Below are 18,299 nucleotides of genomic sequence, written 5' to 3' on the forward strand. Positions count from 1 at the left end.
TGAGACAAGAGCAGCAGAGCAGGTTTGCAGTGGGAAGTGGTGGATGACAATGACAGTTAGCAGTCCTACTGCACTGTCTGCTGACAGCAGTATGGCATCTGCCGGGAAGAAAGGTGTGAAACTATTGTCTGCCTTTGCTTTCACGGAGGGAGGGGTGACTGACGACATGTACCCAAAACCACCCTCGACAATTTTTTTGCCCCATCAGGCACTGGGAGCTCAACCCAGAATTCCAATGGGTAGCGGAGACTGCGGGAACTGTGGGATAGCTACCCACAGTGCAATGCTCCAAAAGTCGATGCTATCCACAGTACTGTGGATGCACTCCACCAACTTAATGCGCTTAGTGTGGACATATGCAATCGACTGTATAAAATCGATTTCTAAAAATCTACTTCTATAAGATTGACCTAATTTTGTAGTGTAGACATACCCTTAGTTTTCTTGCTCCAATAACACCCAATTTGCACATTATAATATGTACACTAAACATTCTAAAATAATTCTAAAAACAATTTAGAGGAAAATACTGATGTTGCTATTGTGCTTAAAGTCTGCTTTTCCAGACTAATATAAACTATCACTTTAAAACATTAGCTGAAATTCTGCCCACAATCAGTTATGCAAGCCCACTGCAGTTACAGGGCTGATAGATATGTAACTTAGGTTTTGTATAGTTGTGATTATATTTATATGGGCTCTGGGCCTATCTCCCTATAGTTTACAGTGTTGTGGTAGCCATGTTGGTCCCTAGATATGAAGTAATATATTTTATTGGAACTTCTGTTGGTGAGAGAGACAAACTTTTGAGCTACATGAGCTCTAGTGTAAAGGTGTTCACGGAATAGCATACCATTGTAAATATAAAAAGAAAAGGAGTACTCGTGGCACCTTAGAGACTAACCAATTTATTTGAACATGAGCTTTCGTGAGCTACAGCTCACTTCATCGGATGCGTACCGTGGAAACTGCAGCAGTTTCCACGGTACGCATCCGATGAAGTGAGCTGTAGCTCACGAAAGCTCATGTTCAAATAAATTGGTTAGTCTCTAAGGTGCCACGAGTACTCCTTTTCTTTTTGCGAATACAGTCTAACACGGCTGTTACTCTGAAACCTGTCATTGTAAATATGACATACTGTAATACCAACCAATGAAGTAAAACATGCCGTCATTCCATTCTGTAAAAAAATCATATAAACCATGCCAGCAAATACTTCTGTAAAAATAAAATCCTCTTGTATTCTGCAATTCTGCTGTTCTAGGATTTGCTTCTAACACTATCCCTTGCTAGAGTTGTACTCCAGAACCTACGCTGTAAGATAATGTTTCAATATTAACTGAGTGTAAAATGATGCAGAATTGATTTTCTGGGTATGCAGATAGCTTGAAAAAGGGCTCTGAGGAAGGTGAATATCCTCATTCATCTGTGGGTGTTAACTCTTAAACCTAACCATGTCAGTTTAAATGTCAATATTTGTAACTATTTCAATACTAATCAGTTTAACAAAACTTCCAGCTGATGTGCTTGTCCCACAATTCCAAAGTGTCTTCTGCACCTTTCTAGGTTCCAGAAGCACCAACTGTGCCCTGCCCTACTGCCGAAATGAAGCATAAATTATGTGTTAAGGTAAAATTTTGTGACACGTTGAAAACTTAAAATGTAGGGACAGAAGAAAAGTGACATGTAAATAAGTCTAATTTTCACAAAGGATTCTGTAGTGGGTTGTATTAAGTATTTTCATAATTAATTCAACACCTGGAGTTGCTGCAGAATTTCCTATCTACCACCAAGGACTGCTGCAGAAACCAGGGGACCATGACACAGAATTTTTAGATCCAGTTCTGCACAGAATACACTGTGACAGGGTCGGGCCAGATGACTATAGGAGAGTAATAGAAGGCAGACATATTAGCCCCAGGCTAAGTAGGTCCCTTTTCCCTGGGTAAGGTAACAGGGGAGGTTCCAGAACAATCAGGAATCTTCTGGAGACAATTAAGACAGGCTGATTAGAACACCTGCAGCCAATCAAGAAGCTGCTAGAATCAATTAAGGAAAGCTAATCAGGGCACCTGGGTTTTAAAAGGAGCTCACTTCAGTTTGTGGTGTGCGTGTGAGGAGCTGGGAGCAAGAGGCACTAGAAGCTGAGAGTGAGAACATGGACTGTTGGAGGTCTGAGGAGTACAAGCATTACCAGACACCAGAAGGAAGGTCCTATGGTGAGGATAAAGAAGGTGTTGGGAGGAGGCCATGGGGAAGTAGCCCAGGGAGTTGTAGCTGTTGCACAGCTGTTCCAGGAGGCACTCTAGACAGCTGCATTCCACAGGGTCCACAGGGCCCTGAGCTGGAACCGGGAGTAGAGGGCGGGCTCGGGTTCCCCCCAAGTCCTCCCAACTCCTGGTCAGACACAGGAGGAATCGACCTGGACTGGGGGTTCAGAAAAACGGCCAAGCTGAGGGCTGTCGTGAAGCTCCAAGGTGAGCAAATCCGCCAATAAGCGCAAGACCCACCAAGGTAGAGCAGAAACTTTGTCACAACACTCAAACTAGTCTCTCTATATTAGTCATTATTATTTAGGACCAAGTCCTGTAAATGCTGGTCACAGCTCAAGTAAAAGGGATTAAAAACAAAAGTATATAAATTGTAGGAATAAAGGAAGCAATTCTGACCACTAGCTTGCACTATCAGTACACACACAGAGCAGAGCTTTGGAAGGAGTAGAGATTGTGGCTTGCTGCTTCCCCCTTAGCACTCTGTGTCATGATATATATCCAAAAGATGGCATGCAATATATAATTAGAAAACCAACAATTCACGGAATCATTAATATTCCTGCGTGATGTATGTGTAACACTGAAGGACCCTGGGCGTCAGGGAATGGGATCGAAACTGGGATCTTTGAAGCTTAGTGTATGAGTCTCTACTGCATGAGCTAAAAGCCGCATGGTTCTTAGCTAAGGCTATAGCAAACTCATCAATCTCTAAGTGATCTAGGCGCCACTAGAGGGGGACAGAACACCACACCCAGCAGGCATGGGTTACATATGGATGGTCAACCTTCAAAGGCTTATAATATGTGCTGGAAATATGTCTAAAATGTGTTTTAGCAGGCATGCTGGGGAGTAAATAAACAGTTTTTTCCAGACAAGGAAGGCAGTTCTGCCTGCTTGAATGTGTCTCCAAAGCAAATTGAGCAAATTGTGACCAGAGAGAAAGAACAGCCCATTTGCATGCCAGGCAAACAAAACCATCAGGTGAGCAAGTGGGGGAAAAAAGTAATCATGTAACAATCTAAGCAGAAGATGGAGACTGCATTCCCAAGAAGCCTTCCTGCCTCTTGTAAGTCCATGAACTTTGAGAGAGGGATTTTTTTTCTGAAGTTTACTGGACTGAGTGGAGAGGAGTAGAGAAGCCCTAAGTTATCCTCCACCTGAGGAGACAAGGAAATCCAGCTCCTTGGACTCTGTGCGGACCTGACTCAGAGCATTGCTGGAAAAGGAAGATTGGTCAGGAAACTAAAACTGTAGCTTGTTGAGTTAGATCTTAGCCATTAGAAAGCATATTTTCACTTTTATTGGTAACTGTTTCTGTCTTTATCCCTTGTACTTGAACTCACTTAAAACCTCTCTCTTTTTGATTAAATAAACTTGTTTTACTTTTTAGCTAAACCAACCCAACAAACTGATGTTTCTGTCTCTTTAAATAAGCAGCAAACTTAATATCTTCTGTGCATGTTAAATGATAGGGGAGGTGCTTTGCAGAGAGACATCTCTGAGGAACTTGGGAGATGCAGTTTACTGATTGTTACCTGCAAAGCATGGCTAAGACTGGCTGAGTCTTGAGAAGTTTGCTGGTGAGAAAGACAGACTGGTGTGGAAGGGAGCTGACGCACAGTCTAATACACAGCAAAGCTCACCTCTGTACCTCAGCAAGAGTAACACAGTGGCTCACAGTTCTGGAGGTCTAGAACAGCATGTCACATACTCCACATGGGTTTTCATCCTTATGGTTCTACATGTGTGCAGATCCACTGGTTGCACACACCTGCCCTGTTATATTGTGCAGAGGCATTGTTGAACAGGTTCAGTCTGCAAAAGGTGTGGGCCTCTTTCACCAACTCTCCATTGTCTGGCCTCGCTACTAAAGGAGAAGCACTACATGTCCGCTGCATTTTGGGGGTTTACATGACTAGAGCCCTGCGCAGATACAAAATTTGTATCTGCATCCAATCCACCATCTGCAAACACGGTCCGCAGATATAAATCAGATATCAGCAGATTTACAAGACTGTATAGTGACCACTCAGGATTTGGCCCTTAAGAAATATGTATGTATACAGTAAATAACTTTTGAAGTGGAAGGTATTTGCAAAGTAGCGGCTACAGTTGTACTCTGTAATACTATATGCTGCTGAAACAAGGCAGTGTGTGCATTTGTGTTTATGTAAAAATAAAAAATAGTGTTCTTTTAAAGAGATAATTGTGCTGCAAAATGCACAGTGGTCCATCATAATCCCCAGATTCAGCTCTGATTCTTTGGTCTGGTGGACAAAATTCCATAAAGCTAAGGAGAGAGAAAAATATGAACTCATTTACTAGGGCCCAGATCCTCAAAGGTATTTAGATGCCTGACTCCAAAAGCCTGATCCTGGATCTCACATCATTGTAAACTGGGGCAGTAGCTCCATTAACTTCAGGGGAATCACTCCTGATTTGCAGCATAGGTGAGTTAAGACTCAATCTCTGAATCTTTAACCTAGCATGCTGATTCAGTATTGGAGAGGTAAACAGGAAGCATCTGTAGTCCTGAAGAATTTATAGTGCATTTGTTTGTTTAGCATTTTGTGAAATTAAACAAACAAAAAACTGTACATTAAAACTTCCCCACTAAGCCAGAACTCTTCCCTCCCTCCTTCCCAATGAGTAATGGAGAAACATCAATCACCCTGTTAGTCATGAGAGAAGTCTCTCTGTAGATATGGAATGCTGACTTTTAAGAAATCTCCTGACACTTAAAGAAAAAAAGCTACAGCAGTTGCAGCCTAGTAATGCCTTAGTCACTCCAGTGCTGCTGTATTGAGTTTACGAGAAACCTGACTACTTTCATTAGAGAGAAAACTACATTAGCCTTATTTTTAAAGTGACTATCCAAGGCACAGATGAGAAAAGTAATCTTGGTCACAGCTGCTGCCCAGTGTTACCAGTTCTCATGAATCTTACGATGATTTGGTGGGTTTTTTTAAAACCTCCAGTTGCTGGAGACATGTGAGTATATGCAAATTTCAGTTTTAATTTTTAAAGTAAGTTTCCACCCTCATGGTTGTGCAGAAAAATATGAAAGTGTGACTCTACTGTACCCCAAAGATTCAAAAATCAGAAGGCAAAAATAAAAGAACCCCAAATGTATTTTTTAATCAATCATGATTTTTTGCATCCTTACTCAAGTTTTTTGAGCTTTTGGTGTTGGCAGTACTGGTGACATGCGTGTAAGCTGCTGGGGCATGGGCGGCCTACAAAGCGGGTAGAGCAGGAACTTGCTTGTTGGGCCCTACATAGGTGCAAGAACTAATACTTTTTAAAAAGATTATTTTTTAACTTTTTATTTTGCTTATTTTGTAAATAAACAAACAAACAAAAACCCACAGCCTGAGACAGACCCCTGGCATGGAAAATTTCAGCCTAAATGGTGGAAGTTAGGCAAAGTTGTAAGCAAATGAAAAACGGATCTTGTAATGGAAATCATCTGGCAACAATAAGTATAGGTTCCAGAGGCGTTAGAAACTTCCTAATGGTGTATGTGGGGCGCCCACTGGTGCCCAAATCGTGGCCCCACCCTCCCGCATCACCTCTTCCCCTCAAGACCCTGCCCCTTTTCCCCATACGGCCGGTAAAAAGTTGTGGTGCGATGGCCCATTGGCCCATCTCCCCCCTCTTCTCCCCCCCTGCCTTCTGGCACCCCATATATAGGTGAAGCTGGCAGCACAACCTAATTGTGTAGCCTATCTTACTGTTATTCTGGATGGGTAAAATTCATCCCAGTGCAGAGGCCCACACTGGACTTAAGGGTCAAATTTCACCCATTATGCTGAGTCCCCTTTAAAATAGTCAGTGTATATGCCCTGTATTATATATATATATATGCCATTATGGAGAAAAATGATGCAACCTTACTGCAAAATCAAAGCAAAGCTGCTACTGATAGAATGCATACTTACTCCTAAGAACCTTCCATGCATTGGTTTTATTATGTAAAATCCCTTTGAAAGCAGTGGTGAATTTGAGATGAAATTTGCTTTAATTAAAATACCTGGTGAAAAGTAAATATTTAATGTTAAAAGGATAATTGCATGGTAACAGTTTAATATTAAATGCACAGATGCTAATTATCAAAATTTAAATGGTTAGGCAATTTAAAAAACAAAACTTTCTTTCCCCCCCCTATAATGACCATTGGCAGGGACACTATTGTGCACTTTAAAGACTAACTCCTTGCATATTTTTATTTTTCCAAACTTAAGCCACCTTTAATTGTGAAGGTAACTAAGATAGAGTTCTTGCAGGTTCATAAACTCTTTGGGGACCTAGTACCTTTCTGTTAAAAAATAAGAAAGCTGAACTGATTAAAATAATTTTGTAAAAAAAAAAATCGATTTGGAACGAAATAGCACTAACTTTGACCTTAATGCAGTTTGAAGCAGCAGAGACATAAAACCTGAAGAACTAGATCCATAATGTAAATGTAGACAGACTGATGTTTTTCAACTATAACAAAGCTATCAGGCATTTCTATAATGGGAACATTTTGTTCTCTGGGAATAGTAAAATGAAAAGCAAAATATTAATGCTCTAACACGGATGAAGATGCCTTGGGTTTATCCTCTGATGCTTAGGTCTTGTTTTGCTGATCTAACAATTTAAATCTCATTTGTAATCAATTCCTTTAGAAATCTTGCCATCCTCTGCTTGCATACTGTATTCTGTGTAAGTAAAAGGAAGCAGAACTGGCAGCTGAAATTAGGCTTTTACTAAAAAGCCAGTGGGTGCACATTCTCCCTTTGGAGCATGTGGCTGTACATAATTCCCATTAACTTTTATTACACACTTGCAGCAAAGGAAGAAAGTGGTAAAAAAAACTCAAAAAATTGTTAGTACTGAGTCCAGCCAGAGGTCATGCCCTCAACAGCACATATAGGCTGCTGTCCAGACAACAGTGGCCACCCACTGACCAAAGGAATAGCTCCTGGTCCTGTTTGCAGGCAACAGAAGAATGACTGGCTAATATAAATCAAGTTGTAACCATTGACAATTGATCTTTACAGAGCAATATTAGCCGCATGACTGGAGTCAGAAAAGCAGACCTAAAGAATTGTGTGCACACCCCTATCTTGATATTCAAGTCTGTACCAGGGATTCAGAGGAGTCAGTTGTGACACTTGGCAGATACCCACTGACCATGCCACTAAACACAAACAGCTAGCCAGAGGGTTACAGTTGGTTCAGGAGGATGCTGTAGACATCCATAACCCCCCCTCCAAGAGGAGGTCTGCAGCCAGATGCACTGCTGCAAAATTTGGTAGCACTGACCAGGGAGGAGGTATGGACAGAGCAGCCAGGGGATGAGCTGATTCAGTAGATCCCTTAAGTAGCCATCTCCAGACTGCTGCCATGGGTCTGCACTTCACTGTAAAGATGCCCTTATCCAGGGGTGGGTCTAATGCTATGAAGAACCACTAGCCAAACCCTCATTGCAGAAGAGCTTCTGGGACTGCAGTAATAGCCTGGAGGCAGCCTACAGAGAGGAATTCTGTCCCTGTGGAAGTCTTCAGCACATAGTTGTTTATTTGGGGTGGGTACTAGAAAAATAATTCGGCCTCAGTTCTTTGTGATTGTACATCTCAACAGCTGTGAGCATCAATCTTGTGAGAAAACACATACCTTAGTTTCATCAAAGAAAAGATTTATGTCAGTTGGCAAAAAGAACAACTTCCAACTGCGGTTTATTTCCAGCAATGCAAATAGGGCAATGTCTGAATAGAAAGGAATTTACTGAGTAAATTTTGGCCTGTGAAAATGGTTTGGTGCTAAAAATTCCTGAGATTCCAAAGCCCTGAAAGATAGGGACAGGGAAGGGAGGGGAAGTCAATTAAAATAGGAAATGGCTGTACACTTAATTATTGTAATGTTTCACTTGCTTTGCTTTCAGCAGGCACCAATATACAACATGTGCGGCACAGCATCAAAATGCTGTCTTCTGACAGTGTATGAGAGAGACACTGGTCCACTGTACCTCATATAAGCCATTTAGAGCTCAGTTTTGTTCCTTATTTGTTTTTAGAACGACCAGGAGAAGAAAAATTCAGACAACATGACTAATGCTGAGGGAGTCAGTGGCAGCTTATACTAATTAACAAATTAAATTTTCAAATGGAGTGGAATCCATTTAGACTGAAGCCATATTATAAACTTTTTGTGACCATGACATACAGTAGCTGAAGCAGAATAAATTCATCCTCTATAATCACACTAATGACTGCAGGAAGTGGCAGGAGAAATAGTAATTCTTCTGGATATTTTAGGAGAATTTAACTTTTGCAACACACACATATTGGATGCACATAAACAGAAGAAATTAAGTCATGACGTTCTCAACCAGTGCAGATTCCCCAGAACTAACAACAGTGGAAGCTGTAGCGTAGACAAGGCTCAGGCATTTTTACCATCCTGACATCTAACCTTGTTCAAAACTTACTTAAAGGTGCAACATAAACTCTACCATCCGTTAGAAGACATGCTGTAAAAAATGCCACCAATATGACTGCTTCCACCAGTTATGGTAGGCATCGCCAAGTGGTGCTGCTTTACAGTCTTCAACGTTGTTCTTCTCAGTGAATAAACGTTCAGTTGTGAGAAGACTTGCTGTGTTTTTAGCTCTGCTGTGCAAGGCTCGGTAAGGGGAACTGTGTGACCAGCAGGAGGGTAATTTGCTGTCTGCCTTGATCTCTGATTACAGTCAATTCTTGAGGCAGAGTTTCTCTGTGGCAACCAGTTATTGGTGTTGGGCTAAGGTTTCGGAAAGAAGGAATTGCCTGGACCACCTGTATTCCAGGACAGCTGTGTAGGTGTAAATAAAGTTACACTAAAGCCTTGTCTTCACTGCTAAAAGTGGTGTGTTTTTTACTGCAGGGTAACTAATGCATATAAATGCTCATGAGCTGTCCATAGGTAAAAACATAGCGAAGACCAAGCACTTTAGTTTTACCATGAGGTAGACTGCGAGGTACGCAGCCCTGTACTTCCTCCAGGAGTTGACCTCAGTGAGTTTATCTTGTATATAACAAGAGGGCAGAGAAGGGTCACAGTGTGTAGATAAGGTATTTCTATAGCAATCCAGCAAAAGAAGATGAGGAACATAGTGTTGTTTTTTCCTGTATGTTCATAACTTGTACAACATGTAAATACACATATACTGTACAGAGACAGCCAAATTGATCCTTGGTGTAAATGGTGCCCCTTACCTAAAAACAGTGGAGATGTACCTGCATATACCAGGATTGAATTTTGCCGCTCTGGGGCCTAAGCCTGTCCCACTGAAGTCAATGAGAGTTTTGCCATCGATGGATTTCGTTGGGAGCATGATCCAGCCCATAATGCATTATGGAGGCACCGGAGTAACCCTGGAGTCAAGATTAAGTTGAAATTCACATTTCAAGTGTATTAAATTCTCACAATATTGCGCTCCTTTGAGAAGAATATTCTTTGGAACCTTTCTAAATAGTCTCAGCTAAAAAAACGGTAAATATTCCAAATAATACAATATGTAATCCCCAAAATCACCAGGCAGAAACAGTGATGTAGCCATTTATTTTGGCTTTTACATACATTTTTTTCACGTTGGTAACATTTTATTTATTTATTTTACCTTATAAGAATTCCTGCTGTTTTTGGTATTGTTCCCTGACTCGCTCAAGTAGGGTGTAGCATATGCAGTCTATGGATGCCTCACACTCACAAACCAAGACTGGGGAAATAACCTTCACAAAGTAGAAGTGTTATTCAAAACCACAGTTGCCTCAATGCAAGAAAATAACTTTAGCCATCACAGAAATTTCCTTTTTTCTATTTTATATCCCTAACTGTGATTTTTAGGATGTGAGTTTTCTGGCCTTTTTTCTTATTCTGTTCTTCAGTGCATTTATAGTGTTTTTATTTTCCTTCTTTGTTCAATCTGCCTGTCCTACAACTAAAAACTGAATACCTTTTCTTTGTCATTTCCTCAGATCTTCAGCACTGCTTTTTTGTCTTCCTTTCTTAATGTTTCCCTCATGTTTAATTTAAAGCATTTGACTTTTATCTTAGTCAGTCTCTTTGGCTTCTTTTGCTCTCTTTACTTTCATTTCCTCTTTCAAGTATTCTCTTACTGTTGCAGCAATATTCCTATTCTTCTTCTTAACCTACATATATAGCAGCTGTTTTAAGCGCTTTTCTCTCTTGTTGTTGCCGTTTGATTTTTGATCGCCACAACCTGGGATTGAAATTCACATTAAAATTTCCAGAGTATATTTCTACTGATAACATATCTTTTCATGCTGGAGAAATATGTGAAAGACTACTATAAATGGATTGTAAATTATAAGTATTTTGATAGCTAATGCGACTGCTGAGTAGCTGTGTCCTTATTTTGGTCCGCAGATAATTCTTTAGATTAAAAAAAGAAAGAAAAAAGATCTGGAGCACACAAATAGGGTTAGATCTTTTTTTAAAAGGATAGAAAAAATGAGTACAACCCATGTTTATAGATCAGTGGATTCATTGCTTAGCGTACAGACATGCTTTAAAATGAGGATTTCACAGAGAATGCTTCTAAATAAAGATTGGGTTGAAAGGAGCCCTGATTACCAACAACCACTTTTTGGTTTAGGTTTTGAGGCTAATTACCTTAAATGTGAGCCTAACTATGGGAAAGTGGATAAAAGTTTTGAGGCATCTTTTGGGATCACTGGGTTTTCTATTCCTCTTCCCCTCTCAGAAGCACACCCTAAAAGACCTTCTATATGCTAAGGGAAAAAATGAAACTCATGATACAGTGGTGGAAACTGTAGTGTAGATGGAGGGCAGGTGTTTTTACCTCCATGACATCTTGTGTTACCATGGCAGCTCTAAGCTCATATTTCTGTTCTGGTTGGGAGGGGAACACAAATGCTTCACCTGCAAGTATTTGTTGTGGCTAGAAAAAAAAAGTCACACCTTTAACTGGGGAAAGTAAACATCTTGCACCCTTTTGGGAGCTGTGAATCACCTTTTGCTGGAGAGAAGGTTGCCATGATCTGGAGCTGCACTGAGGGTGAATTACAGGTCCATGTCTTTCACTGTAGATGCAGCCAAAGGCTCTGGTGACCATCCCTCTGGCAAAAGCTCTTACAAATTCTGCTTATTCAGATGGCTAGAGAGAGCTGCTGCAGCAAGACATTAGGCATGCCTAGCCCTTCCTCAGGGACTGAGTGTGCAGCCTCTTCAGATTTCTTGTTTTAAGTGTTATATTTTTAGACAAAGCACTTTAAAATGGTCTGAACTACAAAATATTTTGCTTTCCTCAGTTAAAGAAAAACCCTGTTGTGTGTCACAGCGTGACCCAACCTTTTTAGAGCTACATCAAATACTTGTAGCGTAGGATGTTGTCGTTTCTTGGTCTTTTTCACAATAAGGACAGAAATAAAAACACAGTTGCCATTGTAACACAAGGTGGAGTCTGACATCCAAACTTCTGTAAATAAAAATCCAGCTGTAGCATTTGATCCATCTGCTTACATTCTGAAGAAAACAATAATGATGTGCTTGTGACCCATAATTTGTGGAATTATGTAAGCAGGGAATTTATCTTATATATTCCGCATTTCAATTATGCTGCACAAGTGACAACAGTTATAAAATCTTAGGCTTCAGTGCTTTACCATCTTTGCCACCCTTCTGTCTTCTTCAAGATTCAAATAGCCATATCTGTTTGTTTTAATTAACAGTTGACTTGTACTATTAGAAGATAGTTACAAAAAGGGAGATACAGTGTAGTCCAAAGTGTCTGTAGAATGACATTTGTCGTCTGTTGCTGAGACTTGAGAGATCAGAAAAATGGAAACTGCATCTTAATCTTAATTTCTAGCTTGTTTACAGTTTTGAATGTTTCAAAGCATTTATAACAGAGGAATAACAGAATAAAACTGACTATAATCATGTGATCAATATCTGCTGGTGTTGTCAGTTTTCAATCTAACAATTGAGTTGAATATGCTTGCTATTGCATTGGCATTCCTAAAGTGGGGTATCTCTAACAGCAGAACATTAGCTCACAGGAAGTCATTATATGACCCACAAATATTCTTCTTGTCAGAATGCAAAGTGGGTCTGATCATAAGCATGGAACAGCAACAGAATGAAAAATAAAAGCTGACAGTAATGCATTACACACCTTTATTCCTGTTTCCTTGCCCAGCCTTAGTTCCTGTGGCTATGTCTACACTACACAGCTTTTAGCGACACAGCTGTGTCTCCATAGCCATATTGCTAAAAGTTGCACAGTGTAGCCACCGTTCGTTGGCTCTCCTGCTGACAAAAAAACTTCTACCCGCCACGAGCGGCGTTTGCGTTGTCGGTAGGAGAGCACTCCTGACGACAATGCACTGTTCACACTGGCACTCGTTGGTGGCAAAATTTTTGTCTTTTAGGGTTGGTGGTTTTTTTTTTTTAAACACCTCTGAAAGACAAAAGTTTTGTCGTTCAGTTGCCAGTGTAGACATAGCCTAAATCTACTCCAAGCATTGGTTTTAGAGAACATCAGCAGAGTTGCTGAGGGACCCCTGGCAGTGTGATACGCTGGGGCTCTCTTTCAGTCTGTGTTTTTGAGAACTCAGTGCCGGCTGAGGTTTGTTTAAATCTGCCAAGCTCCTCTTTTTACAGCTACTTAGGGCATGGCTACACTTGCAGATGTAGAGCACTGTGAGTTAAACCCGTCTTCGTAGAGTGCAGTAGGGAAAGCGCTGCAGTCTGTCCACACTGACAGCTGACAGTGCATTGGCATGGCCACATTTGCGGCACTTGCAGCAGCATTCGGCATGGTGCATTATGGGCAGTTATCCCAGCATGCAAGTGACTGCAACGTGCTTTTCAAATGGGGGCTGGGATGGGATGGAGTGTGGCAGGGAGTGTGTTGTGTGTATGTGGGGGGAGAGAGAGTGGGTTTTTGGGGTGCTGAGTGTGTCAGCATGCTGTCTTGTAAGTTCAGACCTCCCCTCCCCTGCCTCCTTCTCAGTAAATGTTTGCTTTTTCTCGGAGCTGAGAAGCAGCCGCATTCCTGCAGCCGATTTCACAACAATGACAAGAGTGGCCACTTGACTTAAGGGGATTATGGGACGTTTCCGGAGGCTGATCAGAGCTCAGTAAAGCAACACCTCATCCACACTGGCACTGTGGCGCTCCAATGGGGGCACAGCAAATGTTATTCCACTTGCCGAGGTGGAGTACCAGCAGAGATGTAGCCGCGGAGTCAGAGCGCTCTATGTGCCTTGCCAGTGTGGACTGGTAGTGAGTTAGTGCGCCCAGGGCTCCTTTATTGCGCTGTAACTTGCAAGTGTAGTCAAGCCCTTAGGCTTTATCTTCACTGACAGTGTTATCTCACTGTAAAATCCTAAGGGAAGACAGAGCATTTGTAGTGTTTACTGCAAGATAGCTAGGTGAGGTCATACCCATACCCACATCATGGTTCTTGACCTTGTCAAGTTTACCTCTCTGTAAAACTGATGTGCCTTGTCTTCGCTATGTTTTGCGGCAGATTAGCTAACTCAGCGGCTCCCAAACTTTTATTGGTTCACGTACCACCCAGTGGCAGATTTAGAGTTAGTAGGGCCCTGTGCACAGCTTTATTTTTGGCGGCTCCCCCCCCCGGGGACCCAGCCCAGAAAAAGAACATTCTCTCTTATCTCCCCCACTGTTTTTCATTCTTTTTTTCTTCATCCTCCTCCTATATTATAAGTAATAGGAAGTAAATGAAAATAAAGTGAGGCATCTCAATTGTTTTTGTAGTCTTTTTTTTTTCCCCCTTCCACAGACCACTTGAAAACTGCTGAGGGTCTCGGTGGACCACTTAATGATCTTTCCAAATGTTGTTTGTACTGTTAGCTAACTATTATAAAGTGCTTTGGATAAGAGCGCTTTATAAAAAAAACTTTATAACCTTTCCTCGGTCCACCTGAATGGAGTTCTGGACCACAGTTTGAGAACTTCTGGTCTAGATGAAAGCCTTATTTGCATTATGCTAACGTGAAAAATATGTAAAAATAAAAAGTATAGATGACGCATGAAGGGAAAAATAAAAGTTAACTTCCTCTGAAGAAACGTATTCAATTTGAAAAACAATATATTTATTCAGATAGTTTTTTTCCTACACTTTTTCTTTACAAAATCATCAATTAAGTCATCGTAAGTAATATTTTGTAAAGAGGCACTTCCAATTATCAATAGAATAATCACAGAATCATCAAATATCCGGGTTGGAAGGGACCTCAGGAGGTCATCTAGTCCAACCTCATGCTCAAAGCAGGACCAATCTACAACTAAATCATCCCAGCCAGGGTTTTGTGAAGCCTGACCTTAAAAACCTCTAAGGAAGGAGATTCTACCATCTTCCTAGGTAACCCATTCCAGTGCTTCACCACCCTCCCAGTGAAAAAGTTTTTCCTAATAGTCAACCTAAACCTCCCCCACTGCAACTTGAGACCATTACTCCTCGTTCTGTCATCTGCTACCAATGAGAACAGTCTAGATCCATCCTCTTTGGAACCCCCTTTCAGGATTAACTTGGATTTTAACTTGAAGAGTGGTCAGTTTGGATGAGCTATTACCAGCAGGAGAGTGAGTTTGTGTGTGTATGGGGGTGGGGGGGATGTGAGAACCTGGATTTATGCAGGAAATAGCCCAGCTTAATTGTCATGCACATTGTGTAAAGAGTTATCACTTTGGATGGGCTATCACCAGCAGGAGAGTGAATTTGTGTGGGGGGGTGGAGGGTGAGAAAACCTGGATTTGTGCTGGAAATCACTTTAGATAAGCTATTACCAGCAGGACAGTGGGGTGGGAATAGGTATTGTTTCATATTCTCTGTGTATATATAAAGCCTGCTGCAGTTTCCACGATATGCATCTGAAGAAGTGAGCTGTAGCTCACGAAAGCTTATGCTCTAATAAATTGGTTAGTCTCTAAGGTGCCACAAGTCCTCCTTTTCTTTTTGCCCTTTCAGGTAGTTATCTGAAAAGCAGTTATCAAATCCCCCCTCATTCTTTTCTTCTGCAGACTAAATAATCCCAGTTCCCTCAACCTCTCCTCATAAGTCATGTGTTCCATCCCCCTAATCATATTTGTTGCCCTCCTCTGGACTCTTCCCAATTTTTCCACATCCTTCTTGTAGTGTGGGGCCCAAAACTGGACACAGTACTCCAGATGAGGCCTCACCAATGCTGAATAGAAGGGAATGATTACGTCCCTGGATCTGCTGGCAATGCTCCTATTTATACAGCCCAAAATGCCGTTAACCTTCTTGGCAACAAGGGCACACTGTTGACTCATATCCAGCTTCTCGTCCACTGAAATCCCTAGGTCCTTTTCTACAGAACTGCTGCCTAGCCACTCGGTCCCTTGTCTGTAGCAGTGCATGGGATTCTTTCATCCTAAGTGCAGGACTCTGCACTTGTCCTTATTAAACCTCATCAGATTTCTTTTGGCCCAATCCTCTAATTTGTCTAGGTCCCTCTGTATCTTATCCTACCCTCTAGCGTATCTACCACTCCTCCCAGCTTAGTGTCATCTGCAGACTTGTTGAGGGTTTGCAGTCCACGCCATCCTCCAGATCATTAATGAAGATATTGAACAAAAACGACCCCAGGACCGATTCCTGGAGCACTCCGTTTAATACCGGCTGCCAACTAGACATGGAGCCATTGATCACGACCCATTGAGCCTGGCTTTAGTTTAAAGTGGTACGCTTTGTAATATTTCGAGACTTCAGTAGTAACCATAGAGTACAGTAGTTCCTCTGGCATGCTGTAGCCTGCTGAGAGAATTCATATGTAAATGTCAGCTAAATACAAGAATTCATAGATTTTAAGGTGAGAAGGGAACATTATGATCAAACCATCCGACCTCCTGCATTACATAATCCATAAAATGTCACTCAATAATTTCTGCATCAAATTAATAACTTCTGTTTGAGTTATAGTGTATTCATTTAGAAAAATATCCAGTCTTGACTTAAAGACTGCAAGTAATAGAGAATCCACCATATCCCTTGTTAGTTGTTCCAATGCTTAATTATTGTCATTGTTAAATGTTTGCACCTTATTTATAGTCTGGGGGTTTTTTGAGCTTCAGTTTCCAATCATTGGGTCTCATTATGCCTTTCTTTTCTAAATTAAAGAGCTGTGTATTTTTGGAAATCTCTCCCCATGTAGGTTCTTGTAGACCATGATCAAATCACCTACGAACCTGCTCTTTGATAAACCAAATAGATTGATGAGTGACTGATACTTTCAATAACTGAAAATTTTGAAGTTAACATTATTTGTGTGTAAAGAGATGCCTTTTTATTTGTCTCTGAGTCCAAGCAAGAGATGGGGGTTGCTGTTTAATGTGAGAAAATATTTTGGGGATCAGCATATATGAATGAACTGACTCTTTAATTTTTAAAGCTAATGAGAAATCTGTATCTCTTCCATACATATTAAATTATTTTACAGGGCAGCAAGGGGCACTACCGATATCACTGGCAGAGTCACAATGTCAAGCACAGTGGAGTGGATGATATGGTCCTTCTCTCCAAAATCACAGAGGATTCCATAGTGGAGAATCTAAAGAAACGATACATGGACGATTTCATCTTTGTATCCTTTATGGGCATGTTTTTACTCGGGCAATGTGGGCTTGCTGCTATAGAGTATAAGACTAATTAATATATATTATATATATCTCGTTCCGTCCATCCATGAAAGCAGATCAGTGAAAGATGCTGAGCATTTTATATGAAAGTTCATGTGGGATTAAGCAAAATGCTTTACACACTGAGCAAAAAGTTGCGGCCAGGAGATAGTACTCTTCCATTTAGTAGCACAAAACACCTTTGTTCCTTTGGAGCTTCGTCTCTCTTGGGTTACTCTTGCGAAGTTTTTAGTCCTGTGTTTTGCACTGATGAAAACATGTCTGATACTTCATTTTCTCCCTATAAAAATGTGGCATTTGTGTTAAAATTATCTGTCTAACAAAGTGGTATTACTAAGTGTTTTTCAGAAGAATTCATGGTTAAATCAGACACATTAGATTTTAGATTCTTGTTGTAAATACTATAATTCCTTTTTTATCCCTCTCCAGTTTGTGCAGGCTTTTATTTATTTTATTTTATTTTATTTTTAATCTAGAGATCAGCTCCTGAACTTTCAGTTGTTAATGTGTCCATCTATGAATGAACATTGGTCTGTGCCACTTTGGGCAGAGGTTACTGAATCTTTCCACTAAATGCTGACATTGTTTGTGAGCAGAAAACAATCATTTCATGTTTATACTGACATAATGAGTGCGTGGTTTACCATATTGGTGCCCTGGATGTTGTCATTCTTTTCTGAATCAAATCCAAAAATGTATGAGTGGAGCACTGCAAATTCACAATATAGAAATTATGTCCAGTAACTTTTATTTCCTCGCTGGCTAACATGACATCATTTTGTAGCTATTATTCCATAACAATAGATTCTTATGTAGGGCACTAAATGCTAATTCTACAATTTGGGGGTAGGGAAGTGTTTAAACAGTAGATTGTTTACCCATGAACACTTCCAGATTGCTAAATAGAATCTGAAATCCTTACTAAATTGGGCTCTTACACATAGACACACAGCTAAATCCAAGCACCAGTGAACTAGGTCTGACTGTAAAATGGTGTCAGTCACCACCTACAAGCAGATAACATCTTTCATTCCAAAGGATCCTAACATGTTTTACAAACCGTATATAGGCGTGCGTAGTATATATTTATACATATATTACACACAGGAAGAATTACACACAGAGGAATTACTTCATCTATCCATTAAATTCTCCCCAGTAAAACACTGCAGCTATGTAAGAGCGCACAGCACAGCTATATAACAGTTGAGGAGAGGAAGTGAAGTACTATAGGTTCCACTTAATAGCAATCCTGATATTAGCAACTTCTGGTTAATGGCAATATATTGCCAGGAACTAATCCCATCCCATTTAACATCATTGTTA

General features: G+C 40.7%; 1 protein-coding gene across 2 annotated transcripts in view; it reads left to right on the forward strand.

The window, feature by feature from the left end:
* The window catches only part of MYO1E (myosin IE), a 141,771-nt gene that overhangs the window by 38,502 nt on the left and 84,970 nt on the right, over positions 1-18,299 (forward strand). For both annotated transcript variants that reach the window (XM_073303726.1, XM_073303728.1), the window contains exon 2: positions 16,775-16,918. In XM_073303726.1, coding sequence (XP_073159827.1) covers positions 16,775-16,918 — 144 coding nt within the window. The remainder of the gene's footprint in view (positions 1-16,774; positions 16,919-18,299) is intronic.

Source organism: Lepidochelys kempii, chromosome 10 (assembly GCF_965140265.1).
Source record: "Lepidochelys kempii isolate rLepKem1 chromosome 10, rLepKem1.hap2, whole genome shotgun sequence".
In the NCBI taxonomy this organism is placed as follows: Eukaryota; Metazoa; Chordata; order Testudines; family Cheloniidae; genus Lepidochelys; species Lepidochelys kempii.